At 42.6% G+C, this 24882-nt stretch overlaps 1 protein-coding gene across 9 annotated transcripts in view; it reads left to right on the forward strand.

The window, feature by feature from the left end:
* Positions 1 to 3041: 3041 nt before the first annotated feature.
* Positions 3042 to 24882, forward strand: part of SCAPER (S-phase cyclin A associated protein in the ER) — a 432460-nt gene continuing 410619 nt past the window's right edge. For 6 of the 9 annotated variants that reach the window (XM_038581073.1, XM_038581077.1, XM_038581076.1 and 3 more), the window contains exons 1-2: positions 3042 to 3119; positions 12700 to 12766. In XM_038581073.1, the coding sequence (XP_038437001.1) occupies positions 12761 to 12766 (6 nt within the window). In that variant the 5' untranslated portion in view covers positions 3042 to 3119; positions 12700 to 12760. Of the gene's footprint in view, positions 3120 to 3737; positions 3758 to 3915; positions 3961 to 12699; positions 12767 to 24882 lie in introns of those variants that run through there. The other 3 variants (XM_038581075.1, XM_038581074.1, XM_038581081.1) reach the window with 3 other exon arrangements.

Raw genomic sequence — 24882 nt, forward strand, 5'->3', positions numbered from 1 at the left:
AGCATAGCATAATGATTCAAAGAGGGGCTTTAGAGTCAAACAGACATGGGTTCAAATCCTAGCTCTACTTGGGGCACTGGGTGGCTCAGTTTTTTAAGGGACCAACTCTTGATGCTGGCTCAGGTCACGATCTCAGGGTTGTGATATTGAGACCTGTGTTGAGCCCAGTGATGGGTCCTGCATTGAGCCCTACATAAGGCTCCCCATTCAGAATGGAGTCTGCTTGAGATCCTCACCCTCCTCACCTACCCCCAGTCACGCATGCGCGCTCTCTCACTCTCTCAAATAAATTAATAAATCTTCAAATCTTAGGTCTACCCACTTCTAGCTATCTGCCTCAGGAAAAGTTAATCTAGGGCCTTTGTTGATTTGTAATATAGTAGAAATTACCTAATTCTCAGGGCTGTTTTCAGATTAAACGAGATTCTCTCTCTCTCTAGTTTGCATATAGAAAAAGCTTAGGCAAAGATAGCTAATACTATTCCAGTAATAAGGAACAACATGAACAAAGGCCCAGGGTAGGGAGAGAAAGAGAGAAGGAGAAGTGAATTTCAGGGTCTCAGTGTATTTTATTTTGTCTGGAGCATAGAGTAGTTGAGGAAATGGACTGGAAATGAGGCTGAAGAGGTTATCAAGCCTGATTCAAGCCTTCTGGGCCATGTCAAGGAGCCTGGAGAGATAGTAGAGCTAGTCACAGAGCATATATGACAAGTAGTACTTCAGGACAGGCTAGGTTATGGTGCAGTAACAAATGTTCCAAACATCTAAGTGGCTTACTAAAACAAATGCTATGTGTCCATCGGGGAATCATGCAATTACATAATCTGGTTCTGTTTCATGTCATCTTTACTCTGGAACCCAGGTTGGTGGAATAACTTTTCTCTGAAATAAATTGCTGGCAAATGGAAAAGAGACATGGTAAACGCACAAGCTGGCTCTTAAAATTTCTGCTTGGAATTGACCCTTCTGCTCATATTTTTTTTTTTTTTTTTAAAGAGAGACAGAGACAGAGGGAGAAGCAGGCTCCCTGCGGGAAGCTTGATGAGGGACTCGATCCCAGGACTCCAGGATCACAACCTAAGCCAAAGGCTCAACCACTAAGCCACCCAGGCACTCCTTTCTGTTCAATGTTATTGGCCAAAGCAAGTCAGTGGGGCTGAGAAAGGGGCATTTCAGGAAGGGCACCAGACTATTTGGCAGATCAATAACTGAAACAGACTTTGTGGCAAAAGTTAACGAGTGGTAACCCACTTAAAAATGGGCAAAGGATTTGAATAGACATTTCTCCAGAGACATACACAAATGGCCAATAAACCCATGAATAGCTATTGAATGTCGTTAGTCATTAGGAAAATAAAAATCACAACCACTTTTTATACCCACGAAGATGGCTGTCATCCAAAAGACAGACAATACAGGGCTGGGAAAGATGTGGAGAGATTGGAACCCTCATTGACTGCTGGTAGGAATGTAAAATGGTGCAGCTGGTTTTGTAAGTAATCTGGTAATTTCTTAAAAAGTTAAACACAGAGTTACCGTATGACCCAGTTCTACTCCTAGGTATGTACCCAAGAGAAATGAAAACATGTCTACCTAAAAACTCACATACAAATGCTCATAGCAACATTATTCATAATAATGCAAAAGTGGAGCTAACCTAAATGTCCTTTAACTGATGAATGGATAAATCCAACGTGATATGTCCCTACAATGGAGTATCATTTAGCCACAAAAAAGATTGGAGTATTGATATATGCTACAGTGTGACTGTACCTTGAAAATATTATGCTGAAAGAGGTTAAATCACAAAATACTGCATATTACATGATTCCCTTTACACGGAAAGTCCAGAATAGGGAATTGAGGGAAAAATGGGCAAGTCACTACTAATGAGTATGAGGTTTCCTTTGGGGGTGATGAAAACAGTCAGAAATTAATTGTAGCAATGGTTGCACAATACTGTGAATGTATTAAAAACCACCACTTTAAGTAGGTGAGTGGTGTGGTGTGTAAATCATCTCCCACGAGGCTGTCTTACACGTCACAAGTAAGATAATGGGTTGGGTTTCGAGAGGGTCAAGTGGAGGTATCCGGGTGCTCAACCCTTTGGATCTGGGGCTCAGGAGCAGAGATCAGGCCTGGAGAGAGAAACTGGGACGTCTGAGGCCGAGAGATGCTAACTGAGAGTAGGTAAAACGCAAGCACCCGGAGGGGGAGTGTCCGGTGGGAAGAGAGCGCTTGCCCCTACCCTGAGGGTGCCCACGTCGAAGCGAGGTTTCCAGGAAGGGGAGCAGGGGCTAGCGGGGACGGCAGAGACGGAGCGCGCACAAACGGCAGGGGAGGGAGGTCCCAGAACCTGGCGACCACGAACCCAGGAGCTCCGTCGGGTCACGCTGAGCGCTCCCAGCGGCTGCAGCTGGGGGGCCCGACCGGCCTTGGCACCCGCCGCGGCTCCGCAGGGCGCGGGGGCAGATCGGGGCCGGGCACCGGGCGCTCCGCTCGGGACTCGCGGCCGAGGGCGTGGCGGCGGGGCGGGCGGGGGCCGCGAGCGAGGGCGCGGGGGGCCGAGGGCGAGCCGCGGTTCCCCAACGAGCGGCGGCGGCCGCGCACGGACTGGGGCGCGCGGAGTTCCCGGCTGGGTTCAGAGCCGTGACTGTCTCCGAAGGAGAGGAAGCCGCGTCCCCGGGGTTTGTGCTCGCGGCCCCGAACCCGCACGGCGGGGAGCTGGCGCGGGAGAGGGCGCGAACCCCAGGCGGCGGCCGGCAGCAGCGGAGCCGGCGCAGCGCGGCGAGGAGGAGGCTGAGCCGAGCGGCAGCAGCGGCGGCCGCGGAGCCCGCGGAGCAGCAGCAGGAGGAGCAGCGGCCGCGGAGCAGCCCCCGGCGGAGTAGCAGCAGGAGCAGCAGCCGCCCCCGCCCCCGCCCCCGCCCCCGCCCCCGCCGCGCCCGCGCCGGCGCACTGACGGCCGCGCCCGGGGCTCCGAGCCTCGCGGCCCGCTGGCGTCACGTGGTGCGCGGCCCGCCGCCCCGCCCCCGCCCCGCCCCCGCCGCCGCCCCGCCCCGCCCCGCCCCTTTCCCGGCGGGACGCTCGGAGCCGCCCCGAACTGCGCCGGGCGGCCGGGGGTGAGTGTCCGCGCGGGCCCGCGGCGCGCAGGGCGGGGAGGGCGGGGAGGGCGGGGAGGGCGCGGCGGGGGCGCGGGCCGGCTGGGTGTGTCGCGGGGTCCCAGGGGCAAGATGGCGGCGGCGCTCCCCTTCCCCGGCGTCCCTCACCTGGCGGGCGGGCGGGGCGGGGGAGGGGATGGCGGCCGCTCGGGCGGGCCCGGGGCTCCCTCCGGAGGCCGGGGCGGCGGCGGGCGGGCTCCCGCGGGCCGGAGGGCGCGGACCGTGCGGGGGGCGGGCCCCGAGGACGCCGCCGCCGGCCGCCCCGCGCAGGTGCCCGCCGCCGCCGCCGCCGCCGCCGCGAGACGCGTCCCGGAGGCCTGGTCCCCGCGGGCCGGTGCGCGCCCTCCGGCCCGGGGCGGCCCCGCTCCTCACCCGCGGAGCCGCGCTTTGTGCCGCACGTCGCGGCCCCGGGTCCCCGCGGCTCCGGCCCCTCGTGGTGCAGCCGCGGGCGGGGGCGTGACGCTCGCCTCAGGGGGCGGCGGCCGAGGGCGCCGGGGCCCTCCCTGGGCTTCAGCGCGAGACGCGCGCGTCGGAAGGTCCGCGTACGCCCCCCCGGAAGCGATGACAGGCTGCGGCGACCGCCTGGGTTTTCCCTCAAGGTCTGTGGACCCGAGGGAGGTCGCGTCAGGGGCAGCGTCCGGCCGCTCGGCCCCGCGTAACCGCCGGCCCCGCCCGCGGCGCCCCCCCCCCCCCCCCCCGTGCCCCGGTAGGTGCGAGCGCTTTAGGGTTTGCCGCCCTTCCCGGCTTCATCTTGTCTCCCTTCCCCTCCCTCTTCGTCTGTTTTGCTTCTCAAATCCCACACGTGAGTGCAACCAGGTGGCGTTTGTGTGACTCTGACCGACTTTGCTTCCGTCCGCGGCGTCAGTGATGGAAAGGTTTCATTTTTTAGGAATTAATATTTTAAGTAATTAAAGAGTCAATCAAAAAAATTACATTGATTTATTCATGAGAGACACAGAAAGAGAGAGGGAGAGACGCAGGCGGAGGGAGAAGCAGGCTCCATGCAGGGGCCTGATGTGGGACTCGATCCCGCGACCCCGGGTCACGGCCTGGGCTGAAGGCGGCGCTAACCGCTGAGCCACCCGGGCTGCCCTAAAGAGTCAAAAAAATTTTTTTTTTCTTAAAGATTTTATTCATTTATTCATGAGAGACACAGGCAGAGGGAGAAGGAGAAGCAGGCTCCATGCACCGGGAGCCCGACGGGGGACTCGATCCCGGGTCTCCAGGATCACGCCCTGGGCCGAAGGCAGGCGCCAAACCGCTGCGCCACCCAGGGATCCCCAAGAGTCCATTTCTAATATTATTTGGAAAGTTTCTTTGTGGGAGGAAGTGTGATAATGATGCCTTTGAAGGCAGATTGACCCAACTTTGAATCCCAGCCTCAACTGCTTGACCTTTGGAGACTAACTTTTCTGAGCCTTGGTTTACTCTTCTGTAAAATGGAGATAATATTCACCTCATGGATTTGTTAAAATTTTTTTTTTTAAATTTATTTATTTATGATAGGCACACAGTGAGAGAGAGAGAGGCAGAGACACAGGCAGAGGGAGAAGCAGGCTCCATGCACCGGAAGCCCGATGTGGGATTTGATCCCGGGTCTCCAGGATCGCGCCCTGGGCCAAAGGCAGGCGCCAAACCGCTGCGCCACCCAGGGATCCCTCATGGATTTGTTGATAGCAAGTAAATGAGGTGTCTGTAAAGCATTAGAGCTGCTCGTCCCCCATAGTAAGCGCTCAGCAAATGCTTACCTCTTCTCCCCACTCCCTTGTGCTGCAGTTTATACTTTTTAAATTTTTTTTTTTTATGATTTTATTTATTTATTCATGAGAGACACACAGAGAAAGAGGCAGAGACCCAGGCAGAGGGAGAAGCAGGCTCCATGCAGGGAGCCCGAGGTGAGACTCAATCTTGGGACCCCAGGATCAAGCCCTGGGCCAAAGGCAGATAGATGCTCAACTGCTGAGCCACCCTGGCTGCCCTGCAGTTTTAACCTCTGTGGTTAACCATCTTAGGTTGGTCCACCTGGTGGGTTATGCATGGAAACATATTCAATGTTACCATACAAATGCACGTGTAAATAATTTTGGTGACTACAGTTTAAATGATAATGTTTTTATTTTTAAAGACTTTATGTGTTTATTCGTGAGAGACACAGAGAGAGAGAGGCAGGCAGAGGGAGAAGCAGGCTCCATGCAGGGAGCCCAACATGGGACTCGATCCTGGAAACTCTGAGGTTCATGCCCTGGGGGAAGGCAGACGCTCAACCACTGAGCCACCCAGGGGTCCTGGGAATTAGGAATTAATATTTTAAGTAATTAAAGAGTCAATTAAAAATTACATTGTTTTAAACATAGAATAGAATTACAGTATTCTAAACATAGAATTACAGTGTTTTAAACATAGACTTCAAAGATGTCCTTAAGGCTTCATAGATACTTAAGAATCACTAAAAGGTTAATTTGATATTAATGTTGATATCACTTCATTTAATCACTTCACAAGAATGTTTTAAAGATAAGATGAAGGGGCTTGAGATTCTGCCCTTTCTTTCATCTTTATAACTAACCACAACTCATCCTAATTTTAAAGGAGAAACAAAATTATTTGGGAGTCACAAGTGAACATTCTTTAAACATTTAGAAAGTGGTGGTGGTGGGGATCCCTGGGTGGCTCAGCGGTTTCCTGCCTGCCTTTGGCCCAGGGCGCGATCCTGAAGTCCCGGGATGGAGTCCCGCATCGGGCCCCCGGCATGGAGCCTGCTTCTCCCTCTGCCTGTGTCTCTGCCTCTCTCTCTCTCTCTCTCTCTCTATGTCTATCATAAATAAATAAAAATAAATCTTAAAAAAAAAAAAAGTGGTGGGGGTATATAGTGGGAAGTTAAACGGAATTCTTTAATGGTGCAATCTGATATCTATTGTGAAATTGGCATTTCTAAAATTGTAGAAGTGAGAACTGCAAATGGCTTGAATAACAGATCAAGTAATTAATAAAAATCCGTTTCCAGTTTTATGCGTGGATGGCTTTGGTAGTAGATCTCATCAAATAGAAACAGCAAAAGACCTGCAGTTCACTGGTGGAGCCACCTTCAAAAATTCTTAGGAGGAAGTGATATATAGAAAGACTTTATTCTGGACACGAAATACTAACAATTTCACGAAGTTTTGCTAAAATAATGACTACTTTTTAATAATTTCTTGAAGTAGCAAGTGATATAGGAAAGATGTTAGGGTTCGAAGCTGATGGCCAAAAAAGATTCTTGAGACGTCTTTGGTGCAAAAAGGCGGTTTTATTAAAGCACAGGGACAGGACCTGTGGGCAAAAAGAGCTGCACCGGGGTCATGAGGAGTGGCCCATTATATATACTTCCAAGTTGGGAGGGGGTTAAGGAAAGCGTAAGACTCTAAGGAATTTTGGAAGCAAGGTTTCCAGGACCTTGAGGGGCCAAATATTGTTGGTGAAAGGTCATTTATTGCTGTCTAGTAAACCTTAGTTGCGAGACCCTTCAGATGTATATCAGTGGGTCAAATGTTGGGGGGATGATTGCCAACATGTATCTCGGAATAGAAATGAAGTTTTCAAAGAAATTTTTATATGTTAAAGTAGACTTAGAGATCCTGGGGGTCAGGCTAAGATTGCCTTTTGCCCTTAGCTAAGTATTAATGTAGAGGCAGCTGAGTCCCTAGAGAAATGTCACTCTGCCAGTTTCCAGGACTTGTTAATGGGGTGTAGGTAGGAAGGAAATTTAATTTTTCTTTTGCCTTTGCTTCCCACATCAGTAAGTTCATTATACATTTTGAAAGCATGTGGATTAGGATAGTAGAATTAATTGCTATTACCAGTCTATTTCAGTAATTACGTACGCATGCACAATCTTGTCTCATAAAAGCTAACCCCCCTTCATTGGTTTGAAGCAAATCTCAGACATATTTCATTTGTAAAGATTTCAGTTCGTGTTAGGCCTATATAATACAGTATTGCAAAAGAAAGGTAATTCGGTATTTTCAGAGAGGCATGCCAGGTTCACAGGAGAAGGGTAAATGCCTCTGGTTGATTTATTCATGGGAGTGATCAGAATGGAAAACTTCACTAAACAGCTTAGCATTATAAAAACGTCTCTGTTCTTCAAAGTTCTTATTTTACCATAATACATTTATTTTCCACTTAGCAAAGACATGAACAATTACTGGTAGTTTTTGAGTATGCCGACAATGGCATTAAGTACCAGACTCAGGGAAATATTTGATTTTTCTTCAATTTCAGAAAATGCAAGAACATGAGTGATAGATTTTGTGAGCATTGGAGATTGCCAAGCCCAGTTTTTCTGGGATTTATTAGCAAGCGTGAGAACAATTCATAGATGTATTGTTCTGGCTTCTGTTGGATGGGCCTATATTTTTTAGAGTAGAGTTCCTAGCAGACTTCTCACTGTTTGGGGTCTGCCATTTACTTCTTGCCTTTTCAGAACCTGTGTACCTAAACCCAGGTAAAGAAGAGAGGCAGGCCTTTCTTGGCAATTGAGCCAATCTTCCCATTATCATTTGTAGGACTCTCAGGTGTCTCTGTAGACTTTCTGGGACTATAGGGCAGGCTAGGACACGTGAGACTTCAGTTTCTCACTGGCAAGAGCTTATTTTGAAATCTCTGGCCCAGTCAATCCTAGTGTCTGCTCTGTTTACTGACTTGTTTTCTTGTGTGTGTGTGTGTGTGTGTGTGTGTGCGCGCGCGCGCGCACGCACGGAGGCGTGCTCCATTTTCTGTTTGCCCATTGTTTTGCAGTAACCTAGAGTTTCTCAAATTTATTTGGGTAGCACTGCCAATATTTGCCATATCTATTTTTTTTATATTAACTGATTTTTTTGTTTATGGTAGTGTTATACATTTTCTTTTACAGTGGAAGTAAAAGTTTTATTTAGGAAAAATGTTATATAAATAATAGTATGGATGGTAGTCATGACAAATATGAAAGGAGTAACCGAATGCCTGAAATTTTGGGAGTTCTGGATTAGGTATTAGTTTTTTTTTTAATAGCTTTATTAAGATATATCTCAGATACCATAAAATTCAGCCATTAAAGTGTATACTTCAGTGGTTTTTAGTGTATTCACAGGTTTGTGTAACCATCATCACTATTAACTTTAGAATATTTTCAAAACCCCAATATGAAACCCCATAACAGCCATTCCCCATTCTTGACCTCCCTCTCTCCTCCATCCTACTTCCTTCTGTACCAGCCCTAGGCATCCACTCATCTACATTTTTTTTCTCTGTGGATTTGCCTATTCTGGCATTTCATATTAACAGAATCATGTAATATGTGGTCTTTTGTGTCTGGCTTCTTCCATTTAGCATGTTTTCAGTGTTCACGTTGTAGCATGTAACAGAACTCCCTATTTTTGGCACTTTATTTTTTTTTAGAGCAGTTTTAGGGTCACACTTTTTTTTTTAACTGTACAACTAGAATTCACATTTCAGAAACTGAAGACAAAGAATGCACATTTTGTATATTTAAACATTATTTCCTATTTAGAGATCTAACAGCAATTGAAGAAAATGTCTTATTAAAGCCACCCTACAGGGGCACCTGGGTGGCTCAGTGGTTGAGCATCTGCCTTCGGCTCAGAGCGTGATCCCAGAGTCCTGGTCCATGGCCCAGGCTTGTCATAACTACACTCCGTGTCCTCTTCTGCTTCCTTGCAGCTTTATGTTCCCAAAGCTTGGTATTGCTCTTTCATTTGCCGTTGTTCATCCAAGAGAGGAGTGCAGCTGCCCGGCTGGCATGGAACGTCCTCTTGGTGACACCAAACAGTCACCCCAATGCACCAGACTTCTAAAGCCAAACCGTATCTACAGGTTTTAATCCGCTATTAGCATTTAAATTGAGAGGAAAGTACAGAGACTTCCCATATTCTTCCTACCTCTACTTATGTTTAGCTCCCCTTTATCAACATCCCCTACCAATTGATTTAACTTACATTGACATTGTGAAGTCCCTATCACACCCAAGTCTGTAGATTACTCTAGGTGTTGTGTTTATGGGTTTGGAAAAATGTGTAATGACATGTACTATATCCACCATTATAGTATCATATAGAATATTTTTACCACCGTAAACATTCTCTGTGTCCTGCCTGTTTATCCTTCCTTCTCCCTAACTTCTATAACATTTGATCTTTTCCCTGTCTATGATTCAGAGTTTTGACTTTTTCAGAAACTTCATGTCTTTTTGCGGCTAAATAATATTTTATTGTGTAGATACACCACATTCTATTTTATCCATCAGTTGATGGACATTTGGATTATTTCACCTTTTGAGTATTGTGAATTGATGCTGCTGTAAACATTTGTATGCAAATTTTGGTGTGGACATAGGTTTTTATTTCTCTTGGCTATATACCTAGGAGTAGAATTGCTAGGTCATATGGTAGCTATGTTTAACTTTTTGAGGAACTGCCAGACTATTTACAAAATCAGCTACAGCGTTTTACATTCCTAACCAGCAGCATATGTTGCCTCCAATTTTTTCATAACCTCCCCAATACTTGTTATTGTTTGTCTTTTGGATTATAGCCATCCATCCTAGTGGGTATGAAGTGGTACCTTATTGTGGTTGTGATTTGTATATCTGTAAGGATTAATGATGTTCAACATCTTTTCGTGTTCTTGTTAGCTATTTGTTTATCTATTTTGGAAAAATGAGGACATAGCTTTTTAAAACTCTTCATCTTTATAAAGATGAGAATACTGACACTCAAAGACATTAAATGACTTCTCAAGGTCGCATAGCCAGTGATTTGGTTGATATCAATGTCTCTATATACTCTTTCTGCTATATCATGTTTTCCCCTACTTTTTAGAAGAATACAGAGGAAGTGATCTAGGAATTCAGATGTAGAAGATCTCTGTCAGCTGGGGATGTCAGAGTAGACTTTTTGAAGATGACTTTTGAGTTCATCTGGAACATTTGGAAGGCTTTGAATATGTAGGAGGATGAGAGCAAGGCAACCTGGTGAACAAATGTTCTTTACCATGGGCTTTATTTATTAGTAAATAAGTATTTAATGCCTACTCAATGGCAGACACCGTTCAAGGTACTGAGGCTATAGCAGTAACAAAACCAACAAACACCATGAAGCTAATGTTCTTCTAGGCAGAGATGGAGAGTATACCAATTAAGTAAATAATATAAAGTGATAAATGCTCTAGAGGAGAAGTGGAATAGGGACTGTCAGGGGTGGGAGTCAGGATAAATGGGTTGCTACTTTATTTATTTAAAGATTTTATTTTAATTTTTAAAAGTAATCTTTATGTCCAACATGGGGCTTGAACTCATACCCTGAGATTAAGAGTTACATGCTGTACTGACTGAGCCAGGCAGGCACACTTAGATGGGTTGCAATGATAGAGTGTTTGGGAAGGCCTCACCTGAGGAAATGACATGAGAGCAAAGATGGAGTAAATGTTGAGTGTCTAAATAAGTGTCTAATAAGCATAAAGCCCTGAGGCAGGAGTGTGTCTGCATGTTGGGGAACATGAAGAAGCCAGCGTGGCTAGAGTGGAATGAACAAAATGGAAAGGAGCTGAGTTGTGGTCCAAGAGGTACGAGTATGGTAGGCTACTGTGGGGACTTTGGCTCTTACTTGAGATGGAGAGGAATTGAGAGTTGTGAACAGAGACACTGCGTGTAAAAACATAGAACAGTTTAATTGACGTATAATTCATACACCATACAATTTGGCCATTTAAAAAATAGCTTTTAGTATATTCACAGAGTTGTGCAGCCGTTACAATAATGAGTTTTAGAATATTTTCATCATCCCAAAAAGAAACCCTGTCCTTGTTAGCAATCATTCCCATTTTTCTCCAACTCCCTAGCTCTAGGCAACCAATAATCTATTTTTTTAAAGATTTTATTTATTCGTGAGAGACACAGAGAGAGAGGCAGAGACAGGCAGAGGGAGAAGCAGGCTCCATGCAGGGAGCCCGACGTGGGACTGGATCCGGGAACTCCAGGATCACGCCCTGAGCCAAAGGCAGATGCTCAACCACTGAGCTCCCCAGGCGTCCCCATCTATTTTCTGACTATGGATTTGCCTATTCTGGAAATTACCTATAAATTATATAATATATTGTCTTTTTTGACTGACTTCTTTCACTTAGCATAATGTTTTTAAGGTTCCTCCATGTTGTAGCATGTATAAGCCCTTTATTCCTTTTTATGGCCCAATAATATTCCATTGGAATATACCACGTTTTAATTATCCATCATTTGGTGGACATTTGGGTTGTTTTGGCCATTATATATAATGCTGCCATGAATACGTGGGTATAAGCTTTTGTGTAGACATGTGTTTTCATTTAAGGTGCCACATTTTAAAAGGAGCAAATTTACTTGACAAAGGATAGATTACCTAAGCTGTCATCCCAGAAATACCTAGGTTCTTTTTTTTTTTTTTTTCTTAAATTTTATTTATTTATTCATGAGAGACACACAGAGAGGCAGAGACACAGGCAGAGGGAGAAGCAGGCGCCATGCAGGGAGCCCGAAGTGGGACTCAATCCCCGGTCTCCAGGATCACGCTCTGGGCTGAAGGGAGGCACCAAACTGCTGAGCCACCCAGGGATCCCCAAAGTACCTAGGTTCTAATTGCTTTGTTTTATTTGTTCATTAGCTTTTCTTACAGGATTATGCCCTTTCTAGCAATATCCTTGATCCTTTGTGTTCTGTCTGGGTTTCTGCTTTGGGTTTCTTTGAGTAAAGGTTTGGTCTCATTATGTTGGTATCCTGAAAAGTAAGATCTGTTCTATGTGGAGGTTTATGGAATAGTAATTAAAATATTCTGATAAAACCTCAGTTTTTGAAAGTTCCTAAGAAGAGGTTATGTTTTGTGTATTGAATTGTCATTCATTAGTGGGCCATTTGAAAAATGAGGATATATCAGAGTGTATCTCACACAACAGGGGTAAATGTTACTTTATGAAACTTTTGTTTTGGTTAAGCATATATTTGTGAACTGAGTAAGGATATACCGTGTGTTGTGTGCACTATATAGATGGTAGTAAAAAAAAAAAAATCTCTGGATTGGGATGTCATAGACTATTCGTGTAATTAACAGTGTTTTTCTTCTATTTAACTTAAAATCTGGGGGGGGGGAGAGAATTGAGGTATTGTTCAGCATGAAATATTTAAAACATGCTATATTGTGTCTAAATAGGCAATATATGGGGATCCCTGGGTGGCATAGCAGTTTGGTGCCTGCCTTTGGCCCAGGGTGCGATCCTGGAGTCCCAGGATCGAGTCCTGCGTCGGGCTCCCGGCATGGAGCCTGCTTCTCCCTCCTCCTGTGTCTCTGCCTCTCTCTCTCTCTCTCTCTATCATAAATAAATAAATCTTTAAAAAAATAGGCAATATAAAGGAGTGATTTTATTTTTTTTTGTTGTTTAATGTAATGACAGACTTGTGATGAGACTTGTATCTTTTTAAGTATAAATAATTTTTGACGATGTTATGACTAAGAGTATATGTATATATATTTTATTGTAGGAGTCACACCCCAGGGGTTTATGTGGTAAATGAGCTTCTTGACATACAAGGGAATTAAAGAATGATGGTAAGTGATCAGACTACCTTACACACTAACCTTCGTTTTTTTGTCCTTCCTTCCTTCCATCTCTTTTTCATTTAGTATCTTTGCAGGATACCCTAGAGTATCAGAGATTTTTATTTCATATTATAGCTTCATAGTATTTTCTATTGATTTGTCTTGTTTTTAAACAGATCTAATGGGCAAAGTGTAGTAAAGCACTGCTAGTTTGCCAACCGTGACTTTAAGGAATGTGGCCCAAAACCCAAAAGTAAATTAAAAATGTCTGTGGTCATCCATAACAGATAATTCACACAATGAGCATATGTATATTCACTGTACTTGTAGAATTCTCGGGTTTCTTATCCAGAACCATAGTAGTAACGTTCCCATAATTCTAAGATAAGAATTGAAAGGTGATAGCTGGATAGGGAAGAAGAGAACATAACTTAAGAATTAAGGTTTTGTGTTCTGCATAATCATCAGGAAGTAAAGAGCTCCAAAAAATCTAAACAGCACTTTGGCCCATTTATTTTACAGCAGCCATCCTTCGCACTTCTATAGCTCCCGAGGGCATACTGTAATATCGTACAAAAGTTGTTGTTTGATAACAATAACCTGGAAGTACCAAGGAAAGAGGAAGTTGGTTCACTAGCCTCTGTTTAAGAGGGAAGTGTGATTCAGAGATTTTTTTAATTTTTTAATTTTTTTTTGATTCAGAGATTTTTATCCAAAATGGTAAAATGGAAAAAACTTGCGCTTAGCAGGGTGTAAAGCCCGACGGAAGGCTTGGACTCATGACCCTGAAATCAAGACCTATGCTGAGGTCAAGAGTTGGGCACTTAACCAACTGAGCCACCCTAGAATCAGATTTTTGTATATTTTGTCCCTAGAATCAGATTTTTGTATATTTTGGCAGAGTATCACATGACTGATGATGGCCAGTTTGTTCTGCTTTTGGTCATGTTACCTTTGATCACTTGGTTAATGTAGTATTGGTTTTTCTGTTTACAGTTTTGTGTTTTCTCTTTTAAAATTAATAAGTAGTTTGTTGAGAGAAACTTTCAGGTTATGTAAATACCCTGTCCCTCATCAAACATTCACCACTCTTTGATGATAACATTTATTAAAGATCTACTATGAGGAAAAAGTTTACATTCTCCCAACTCTCTGTGTATCTAGATTCTTGGATATTTTTTATTTAGTGTTGTAATCTGTTGCTATCATAATTTTGATGCTCAAATTGTCCCAGATTTAGCCAGTGGAAGCTCCTTCAACCTGGCTCTTATGATAGGTCCCTATTATTCTTTGAGCATTTCTGTATTTTCTAGTTTAACAAACTAATCCAGGTTAATTTTGTGGTTTCACTGTCTGCCTTTTTCTCACCTAATTGCACAGGTTAGGGCATTCAGTACAGCATTGAATGAAAGTGGTGATGGTAGGCATCCTTGTGTCTTTCAGCATTATATCATTAAATATGGTGTTCGTTGTAGTTTGTGAAGAGTCTTTATCATGCGCTTTTTTTTCATGTGTTGAGATGAACATAAGGCTCTATTCCTTCATTCTGCTTATGTGGTAGATTATATTAATTGATTTGAAAATGTTAAACTAGACTTACATAATTGAAATAAACTCAACTTGGTCGTGATACCTTCCTGGATTCGATTTACAAATCTATGTGTGCATATGCATGTGTGTGTTATTTTCATATCTTTACTCATGAGATAGTTTGGTAATTTACTTTGCTTGCATTATCCAGTTAGGTTCTGATATTAGGGTTGAGGCAGGCCTTATGAAATGAATTGTGTTCCTTTTATTTTCTAGAAGAATTTAGTGTAATTTTTTGCTTACATGGTTTGGAGAATTTACCAGTGAAACTCATCTCTGGATTTTCTTTTTGTGGGAATCAGTTTCTTTAATAAATGTTCAGATTTTGTTTCCTTTTATGCCAGATTTGATAAATTATATTTTCAAGGAATTTGTGTATTTTATTAAATATTATAAGTTGATGTATTAGTTATAATATCCATTTATCTTTTTAAAGTCTGGAGATTCTAGAATCTGTAGTGATGTTCCTTTTTTATTCCTCATATTGATTATTCTTGTCTTTTTTGCTCAATAAGCATTTCATTAGCATTTTAAAATAACCCCATTTTAGATTTTATTATTAGTTTTTCACTGCTATATGTGTCTTGTATTTTATTGTTCTTTGCTACTTATTATTTCCTTCTTTTTTGAATTAATATGCTACTCTTTCTAGCTTCTTTAAATAGAGACTGAGGTCATTGATTTTTAGTTTTTTGTCATTATATTATTTATGGCTATACATTTTCCTTTAAGCATGGTTTTGGCTGCTGTGTAAGTACTGATATGTCATATTTTTATTATGACTCAATTGAAAAAATTTTTAAAATTCCCAATGTGACTTACTTGTAAGTTATTTAGAAATATATCGCTTAATTTCCAAACATACGAAGATTTTTCTGATTATCTCTCTTTGGTACTTTCTATTCTTTGAAATCTAGTGAGAGTTGCTTTATGACCCATGGTGTCAACAGTCTGGAAAATAACATACACTGTATGAAAAGACTGTATATTCTACTATTGTTGAATGTTGAGTTCCTGTTCTGTCAAATATGTCAAGTTTGTTAATTATGTTGTTCAAGTCTTCTTTGTTGTTGCTGAACTGTTTTTGTCTACTTCTTCTGCCAGGTTCTTTTTTTTTTTTTTTTTTTTTTTTTTTTTTTTTTTTTTTTTTTTTTTTTCTGCCAGGTTCTTAAAGCGGTCTATGAGAATCTTCCACAAGGATAGTGTTTTTGCCTATTTCAGTTTTTCCTTATATGTTATTAGATGCATATTTAGAATTATTATAATTTACTGGTTGATGAACCTTTTATCATTATGAAACATCATTCTATCTCTAGTAGTAATCATTGCCTTAAAGTCTGTTTTGTTCAGTATTGATATAGCTCCCATTCTTTTTTTTTTAAATTTATTTTAATTCCAGCATAGTTAACATATAGCATTATATTAGTTTCAAGTGTACAATATGGTGATTTCAGCAATTCTGTGTACTACTCAGTTTGCTTCTTTTGTTCATTTGTTTTGTTTCTTAAATTCCTCATATGAATAAAATCGTATGGTATTTGTCTCTCTACCTGACTTCTTTTTTTAAAAAAGATTTTATTTATTTATTTATTTGAGAGAGAGTGCACCCATGTGAGCAGGGGGTTGAGGGAGGAGGTGAAGAGGGGAAGGGACAAGCAGACTCTACTGAGCATGGAGCCTGACACAGGGCTTGATCATGAGCTGAGCCGAAATCAGGAGTCAGACACTTAACTGACTGAGCCACCCAGGTGCCCCTCAATCTTTAATTTTCTGGGCCACATTAAGTAGAATCACCTTAAAATCTTTGTCTGATAACTCCATTATTTTTATCATATGTGGGTATGTTTTTATTTTCTGTTTTTTTCTTGATTTTCAGATATTTGACATGTTTCACAGTGTTCCTGGTAACTTTTGATTGGGTGCAGATATTATAATTTAATAGATACTTTGATGCCTATAATGATAAGATATTCCCTATAAAATTTAATTTTGTTTTTGGCAATGGCTAGGGACACTGGCAGTTATAGTTTAATCCTGTCAGATATTGAAATGATTCAAAATTGGCTCTGTTTTTTGTGAGGGTTAATCTATTTCTAGTTTACTCTTATTCTTGGGATGAAACTTCCAGGTTTCAACCTAATGCCTGGTGTGGCCCTGGACAGATTTTGTTTGTGTTCTTTTGCAAGTCTAGCAAACTCTGCTCACCTTTTCTATATTGGCTGTGTCCATTGGAATTGCCAGGTGCCTCTGGGGCAAAAGCAGCCCTGATTCCTGGACTTGTGTCTTTAAAAAAAAATTAAAAAAAAATTTTTTTAAAGATTTTATTTATTCATGATAGAGAGGCAGAAACATAGACAGAGGGAGAAGCAGGCTCCCTGTGGGGAGCCCAATGCGGGACTCAATCCCAGGACCCCGGAATTACGACCTGAGCCAAAGGTAGATGCCCAACCACTGAGCCACCCAGGTAACCCTCACCTCTTTAAATTTCTTATTTTCCCTGATCTTGCCCTATAATTGCTTACTTCCTTCACTTTTTTTTCTTGTGCTTTAAGCAGATTTTTTAAATTTATTTTTATTTATTTTTTATTATTTTATTTTTTAAAATTTATTTTTTATTGGTGTTCAATTTACCAAAATACAGAATAACCCGCAGTGCCCGTCACCCATTCACTCCCACCCCCCGCCCTCCTCCCCTTCTACCACCCCTAGTTCGTTTCCCAGAGTTACCAGACTTTACGTTCTATCTCCCTTTCTGATATTTCCCACACATTTCTTCTCCCTTCCCTATATTCCCTTTCACTATTATTTATATTCCCCAAATGAATGAGAACATATAATGTTTGTCCTTCTCCGATTGACTTACTTCACTCAGCATAATACCCTCCAGTTCCATCCACGTTGAAGCAAATGGTGGGTATTTGTCATTTCTAATAGCTGAGTAATATTCCATTGTATACATAAACCACATCTTTTTTATCCACTCATCTTTCGATGGACACCGAGGCTCCTTCCACAGCTTGGCTATTGTGTCCATTGCTGCTATAAACATCGGGGTGCAGGTGTCCCTGCGTTTCATTGCATCTGTATCTTTGGGGTAAATCCCCAACAGTGCAATTGCTGGGTCGTAGGGCAGGTCTATTTTTAACTGTTTGAGGAACCTCCACACAGTTTTCCAGAGTGGCTGCACCAGTTCACATTCCCACCAACAGTGTAAGAGGGTTCCCTTTTCTCCGCATCCTCTCCAACATTTGTGGTTTCCTGCCTTGTTAATTTTCCTCATTCTCACTGGTGTGAGGTGGTATCTCATTGTGGTTTTGGTTTGTATTTCCCTGATGGCAAGTGATGCAGAGCATTTTCTCATGTGCATGTTGGCCATGTCTATGTCTTCCTCTGTGAGATTTCTCTTCATGTCTTTTGCCCATTTCATGATTGGATTGTTTGTTTCTTTGGTGTTGAGTTTAAGATGTTCTTTATAGATCTCGGAAACTAGCCCTTTATCTGATACGTCTTTTGCAAATATCTTCTCCCATTCTGTAGGTTGTGGTTTAGTTTTGTTGACTGTATCCTTTGCTGTGCAAAAGCTTCTTATCTTGATGAAGTCCAAATAGTTCATTTTTGCTTTTGTTTCTTTTGCCTTCAGTGGATGTATCTTGCAAGAAGTTACTGTGGCCGAGTTCAAAAAGGGTGTTGCCTGTGTTCTCCTCTAGGATTTTGATGGAATCTTGTCTCACATATAGATCTTTCATCCATTTTGAGTTTATCTTTGTGTATGTTGTAAGAGAGTGGTCTAGTTTCATTCTTCTGCATGTGGATGTCCAATATTCCCAGCACCATGTATTTAAGAGACTGTCTTTCTTCCAGTGGATAGTCTTTTCTCCTTTATCGAATATTAGTTGACCATAAAGTTCAGGGTCCACTTCTGGGTTCTCTATTCTGTTCCATTGATCTGTGAGTCTGTTTTTGTGCCAATACCACACTGTCTTGATGACCACAGCTTTGTAGTACAACCTGAAATCTGGCATTGTGATGCCCCCAGATATGGTTTTCTTTTTTAAAATTCCCCTGGCTATTCAGGGTCTTTTCTGATTCCACACAAATCTTAAAATAATTTGTTCTAACTCTCTGAAGAAAGTCCATGGTATTTTGATAGGGATTGCATTAAACGTGTAAATTGCCCTGGGTAACATTGACATTTTCACAATATTAATTCTGCCAATCCATGAGCATGGAATATTTTTCCATCTCTTTGTGTCTTCCTCAATTTCTTTCAGAAGTGTTCTATAGTTTTGAGGGTATAGATCCTTTACCTCTTTGGTTAGGTTTATCCCTAGGTATCTTATGCTTTTGGGTGCAATTGTAAATGGGATTGACTCCTTAATTTCTCTTTCTTCAGTCTCATTGTTAGTGTATAGAAATGCCACTGATTTCTGGGCATTGATTTTGTATCCTGCTACGCTGCCAAATTGCTGTATGAGTTCTAGCAATCTTGGGGTGGAGACTTTTGGGTTTTCTATGTACAGTATCATGTCATCGGCGAAGAGGGAGAGTTTGACTTCTTCTTTGCCAATTTGAATGCCTTTAATGTCTTTTTGCTGCCTGATTGCCGAGGCTAGGATTTCCAGTACTATGTTGAATAGCAGTGGTGAGAGTGGACATCCCTGTCTTGTTCCTGATCTTAGGGGAAAGGCTCCCAGTGCTTCCCCATTGAGAATGATATTTGCTGTGGGCTTTTTGTAGATGGCTTTTAAGATGTTGAGGAATGTTCCCTCTATCCCTACACTCTGAAGAGTTTTGATCAGAAATGGATGCTGTATTTTGTCAAATGCTTTCTCTGCATCTAATGAGAGGATCATATGGTTCCTGGTCTTTCTCTTGCTGATATGATGCATCACATTGATTGTTTTACGAGTGTTGAACCAGCCTTGTGTCCCGGGGATAAATCCTACTTGGTCGTGGTGAATAATTTTCTTAATGTGCTGTTGGATCCTATTGGCTAGTATCTTGTTGAGAATTTTTGCATCCATGTTCATCAGGGATATTGGTCTGTAATTCTCCTTTTTGGTGGGGTCTTTGTCTGGTTTTGGAATTAAGGTGATGCTGGCCTCATAGAACGAATTTGGAAGTACTCCGTCTCTTTCTATCTTTCCAAACAGCTTTAGTAGAATAGGTATGATTTCTTCTTTAAACATTTGATAGAATTCCCCTGGGAAGCCATCTGGCCCTGGACTCTTGTGTCTTGGGAGGTTTTTGATGACTGCTTCAATTTCCTCCCTGTTTATTGGCCTGTTCAGGTTTTCTATTTCTTCCTGTTCCAGTTTTGGTAGTTTGTGGCTTTCCAGGAATGCGTCCATTTCTTTTAGATTGCCTAATTTATTGGCGTATAGCTGTTCATAATGTGTTTTTAAAATCGTTTGTATTTCCTTGGTGTTGGTAGTGATCTCTCCTTTCTCATTCATGATTTTATTAATTTGAGTCTTCTCTCTCTTCTTTTTAATAAGGCTGGCTAATGGTTTATCTATCTTATTAATTCTTTCAAAGAACCAACTCCTGGTTCTGTTGATCTGTTCCACAGTTCTTCTGGTCTCGATTTCGTTGAGTTCTGCTCGAATCTTTATTAACTCTTGTCTTCTCCTGGGTGTAGGATCTATCTGCTGTTTTTTCTCTAGCTCCATTATGTGTAAGGTTAGCTTTTGTATTTGAGTTCTTTCCAGTTTTTGAATGGATGCTTGTATTGCGATGTATTTCCCCCTTAGGACTGCTTTTGCTGCATCCCAAAGATTTTGAACGGTTGTATCTTCATTCTCATTAGTTTCCATGAATCTTTTTAATTCCTCCTTAATTTCCTGGTTGACCCTTTCATCTTTTAGCAGGATGGTCCTTAACCTCCACGTGTTTGAGGTCCTTCCAAACTTCTTGTTGTGATTTAGTTCTAATTTCAAGGCATTATGGTCTGAGAATATGCAGGGGACGATCCCAATCTTTTGGTATTGGTTCAGACCCGATTTGTGACCCAGTATGTGGTCTATTCTGGAGAAAGTTCCATGTGCACTTGAGAAGAATGTGTATTCAGTTGAGTTTGGATGTAAAGTTCTGTAGATTTCTGTGAAATCCATCTGGTCCAGTGTATCATTTAAAGCTCTCGTTTCTTTGGAGATGTTGTGCTTAGAAGACCTATCGAGTATAGAAAGAGCTACATTGAAGTCACCAAGTATAAGTGTATTATTATCTAAGTATTTCTTCACTTTGGTTATTAATTGATTTATATATTTGGCAGCTCCCACATTCGGGGCATATATATTGAGGATTGTTAAGTCCTCTTGTTGGATAGATCCTTTAAGTATGAGATAGTGTCCCTCTTCATCTCTCACTACAGTCTTCAGGGTGAATTTTAGTTTATCTGATGTAAGGATGGCTACCCCTGCTTTCTTTTGAGGACCATTCGAATGGTAAATGGTTCTCCAACCTTTTATTTTCAGGCTGTAGGTGTCCTTCTGTCTAAAATGAGTCTCTTGTAGACAGCAAATAGATGGGTCCTGCTTTTTTATCCAGTCTGAAACCCTGCGCCTTTTGATGGGGTCATTAAGTCCGTTCATGTTCAGAGTTAATATTAAGAGATATGAGTTTAGTGTCATCATGATATCTATTCAGTCCTTGTTTTTGTGGATTGTTCCACTGGACTTCTTCTTAAAGGGGAATTTTAAGAATCCCCCTTAAAATTTCTTGCAGAGCTGGTTTGGAGGTCACATATTCTTTCAGTTCCTGCCTGTCTTGGAAGCTCTTTATCTCTCCTTCCATTTTGAATGAGAGCCTTGCTGGATAAAGTATTCTTGGTTGCATGTTCTTCTCATTTAGGACCCTGAATATATCCTGCCAGCCCTTTCTGGCCTGCCAGGTCTCTGTGGGAGGTCTGCTGTTACCCTAATACTCCTCCCCATAAAAGTCAGGGATTTCTTGTCTCTTGCTGCTTTAAGGATCTTCTCTTTATCTTTGGAATTTGCAAGCTTCACTATTAAATGTCGAGGTGTTGAACGGTTTTTATTGATTTTAGGGGGGGATCTCTCTATTTCCTGGATCTGAATGCCTGTTTCCCTTCCCAGATTAGGAAAGTTTTCAGCTAGAATTTGTTCAAATACATATTCTGGCCCTCTGTCCCTTTCGGCGCCCTCAGGAACACCAATTAAACGTAGGTTTTTCTTCCTCAGGCTGTCGTTTATTTCCCTTAATCTATCTTCATGGTCTTTTAATTGTTTGTCTCTTTTTTCCTCAGTTTCCCTCTTTGCCATCAACTTGTCTTCTATGTCACTCACTCTTTCTTCCACCTCGTTAACCCTCGTCGTTAGGACTTCTAGTTTGGATTGCATCTCATTCAATTGATTTTTAATTTCTGCTGATTAGCTCTAAATTCTGCAGTCATGAAGTCTCTTGAGTCCTTTATGCTTTTTTCTAGAGCCACCAGTAGCTGTATAATAGTGCTTCTGAATTGGCTTTCTGACATTGAATTGTAATCCAGATTTTGTAACTCTGTGGGAGAGAGGACTGTTTCTGATTTTTTCTTTTGAGGTGAGGTTTTCCTTCTAGTCATTTTGCTCAGTGTAGAGTGGCCAAAAAGCAAGTTGTATTGGGAAAAGGAGAAAAAGAGAGGAGAGAAAGAAGGAAAGAAAAGAGAAAGAGGGGGAAAAAAAGGAAGAAAAAAAGAAAAAAAATAGAAGAGAAAGAGAAAGAAAGGGAAAAAAAAGGGTGGGGGAAGCAAACAAATCAAAAAGCAAAACAAAACAAAACAAAAAACAACAAAAAACCCACGGTGGAGTATCTTCTGATTCTGTGTACTTTAAGTCCCTTGACTTCCCCTGGAACTTGTCCGTCTAGCTGGTCTTCTGGGGGAGGGGACCTGTTGTGCTGATTTTCAGGTGTTAGCACTTGGGGGAGCTGCTCTGTCCCCTGCCTGGTGCAGGGCTCAGTGGGGGTTGTTCACCCCGTGAGGCCCCAGGAGGAACAACCGCAGTGGCGGGGCCAGCTCTGCAGCCCTGGAGTCAGCTCCCGCAGTCACCACAGAGCTCTCCGTCTGCAGGGCCTGGAGGCTCCGGGCGGAGCCGCTGATCTGCTCAGCTCAAGGGCAGGAGCGTCCTTGCTGTCCTGGGCCCTCCCGGTCTCTGCCTGTCCCGGGGGAGGCTGGATCCTGGGCTGTGTCCCGGCGCCCTGTGCTCCGGAGCCTGCGCTGTTGGATTCGCGCTCCCGCCCCGCAGCCCCCTCCGCGGAGCCGCGAGCCCATCCGAGCTGCTCCCGGAGCCATGCAGCCCCCTCTGTGCGGAGCCTATTCCTCTGCCTGAGCCCCTCCGGGCTGCTCCCGGGCCCGCAGCCCCCTCTGCACGGAGCCTCTTCCTCCGCCGGAGCCCCTCCGAACTGCTCCCAGAGCCGCGCAGCCCCCTCCGCTCGGAGCCTCTTCCTCCGCCCGAGCCCCTCCGAGCTCCGGGTCCCGCCGTGCGCGCTGCAGCCCTTAGGGAGCTCGGCGCACTCTCCTGGGCGCGCAGTTGCTGTTACTGTCCCGGGGAGCCCGAGGGCATCCCCGCCCTCCCGGGTCCTGCTCCACCTCCCCGCGAGCCCCTTTCCCCCGGGAAGGTCGGTGCAGCTCCTGCTCCTCCGGGACGGGGCTCTCCTGTCCTGGGGACACTCGCCCCGGCCTCAGCCCGGCTCCTCGCGGGCCCCTCCCCCTTGGAGGCCTTTTGTTTCTTTATTTCTTTTTCCCCGTCTTCCTACCTTGATAGAAGCGCGAACTCTTCTCACTGTAGCGTTCCAGCTGTTCTCTCTTTAATTCTCAGGCCGAATTCATAGATTTTCAGGATAATTTGAAGGTTTTCTAGGTAATTTGGTTGGGACTGGTGATTTGGAGACCCTACTCTTCCGCCATCTTGCCCCTCCCTCCTTTAAGCACATTTTAAAAAAATATTTTGTTCAGCTCTTATAGTTTTTCTCAAGTGGTTGTTCTGAACTACCTAGCCCTTTATAACCAGAAGGGAAGTTTATTACCTATTTGCATAATAGTTCAATGCAGGTGTTCAGCATTCAGCCTTTCACATTGTAGTTCAGGGTCCAACTCTATTTTTGTTTTTTGATTCAATTCTCTAGAGAGTTCTGTGTTGGGATTCTCTGCATCTGGCTAGTAAGTGGGAGAAAAGAGAGTATATAAACGGTGATGGATGAAAATTTCTTTATAAGTCAGGGCTAGAAATGCCTTACCTTATTTTTGCCTTTTTAATGCCTTACCTATATTTTAATGTGCAGAATTTAGTCACATGGCCATCTGTGTGCAAGAGACCAGGAAGTATTATCTAGCTTTATAACGGGACAAAAATCTAGTGGTTTTGGTGAATATATTTTTGTCTCCATCACAGAGGCTTTTATCAGTTATGCTTGACATGATGATGGTTCAGATTACGATGATATTAGTGGATTTACAATTTCAGGATATATTAGGAGATAGAATTGCTAAGATTTGGTATCTGTTCTAATGGAGATCTCAAAACAAAGTAGCCCATATAAGACTGAAGTTTATTTTTGTCCCTTGTGATAGTCTAGACGGCCTTAGTTCATCTAGGGTTTTACTTTACCTTTAGGAAGATGTGAAATATCCACAAGTTCTGACAAAGTTATTGTAGGTTACTGTATAGAATTCCAGTTCCTCATTGTGTGTTAAGGAAATTGTACCAGTTGCTCAGTTTCTCAGATAAGTTTGGGGTTTGTAAAAATATACATAAGTGCTAACCACTCTTAGAATTTTATTTATTTTTTAAAAATTTTTAAAAAGATTTTATTTATTTATTCATGAGAGACACAGAGAGAGAGGCAGAAACACAGACAGAGGGAGAAGCAGGCTCCATGCAGGCCCCCTGACGTGGGACTCCTGGGTCTCCAGGATCACACCCTGAGCTGAAGGTGGCGCTAACGCACTGAGCCACCCAGGCTGCCCCACTCTTAGAATTTTAATGTACTCCTGGTGTTCAATGACTGGTAATGTTGTCTGTACTACTTAAAGTATGAAGGGCTTTTGTAGTGGCAACTTAAAAGAAAGGATCTTTCCTTAATTATTTGGAAAGCTGAAAAACCATTTTAAAAAAGAAGGGAATTTCACTTTATGAGCAAGTAATATTATAGATGGATTTTGAAGAACATGTGAGAAGTAGAAACTTTAGTGGAGGTACAAACATAAAAATTTAATAAATAGTATTTGCAACTAGATTATAAACAAAGTTGCTTAAAGTGGAAATTAGTTTAATTTTCTTAGCTTTAGCAGAAAGATAGGTTAAAAATTCCTTTTCCCAATGTAGGAGCAAGTTTCAGAAATTATATACTTAAATCATAAACTGTAAATGTTAAACATAAAAACTGTCACTTAAGACTGATGTTTGTGCTTTTTATTGAAACATTTAGTATTGAACAAGCCTCTGCAGAATCTCTACATGGCACTAGGTGGCACACTGTGACTTTGGGATGAAAATATTATATTTTGTTTAAGTCTCCTAGAAGAACTTGGATGAAGA

The sequence above is a fragment of the Canis lupus genome, chromosome 30 (assembly GCF_011100685.1).
Source record: "Canis lupus familiaris isolate Mischka breed German Shepherd chromosome 30, alternate assembly UU_Cfam_GSD_1.0, whole genome shotgun sequence".
In the NCBI taxonomy this organism is placed as follows: Eukaryota; Metazoa; Chordata; class Mammalia; order Carnivora; family Canidae; genus Canis; species Canis lupus.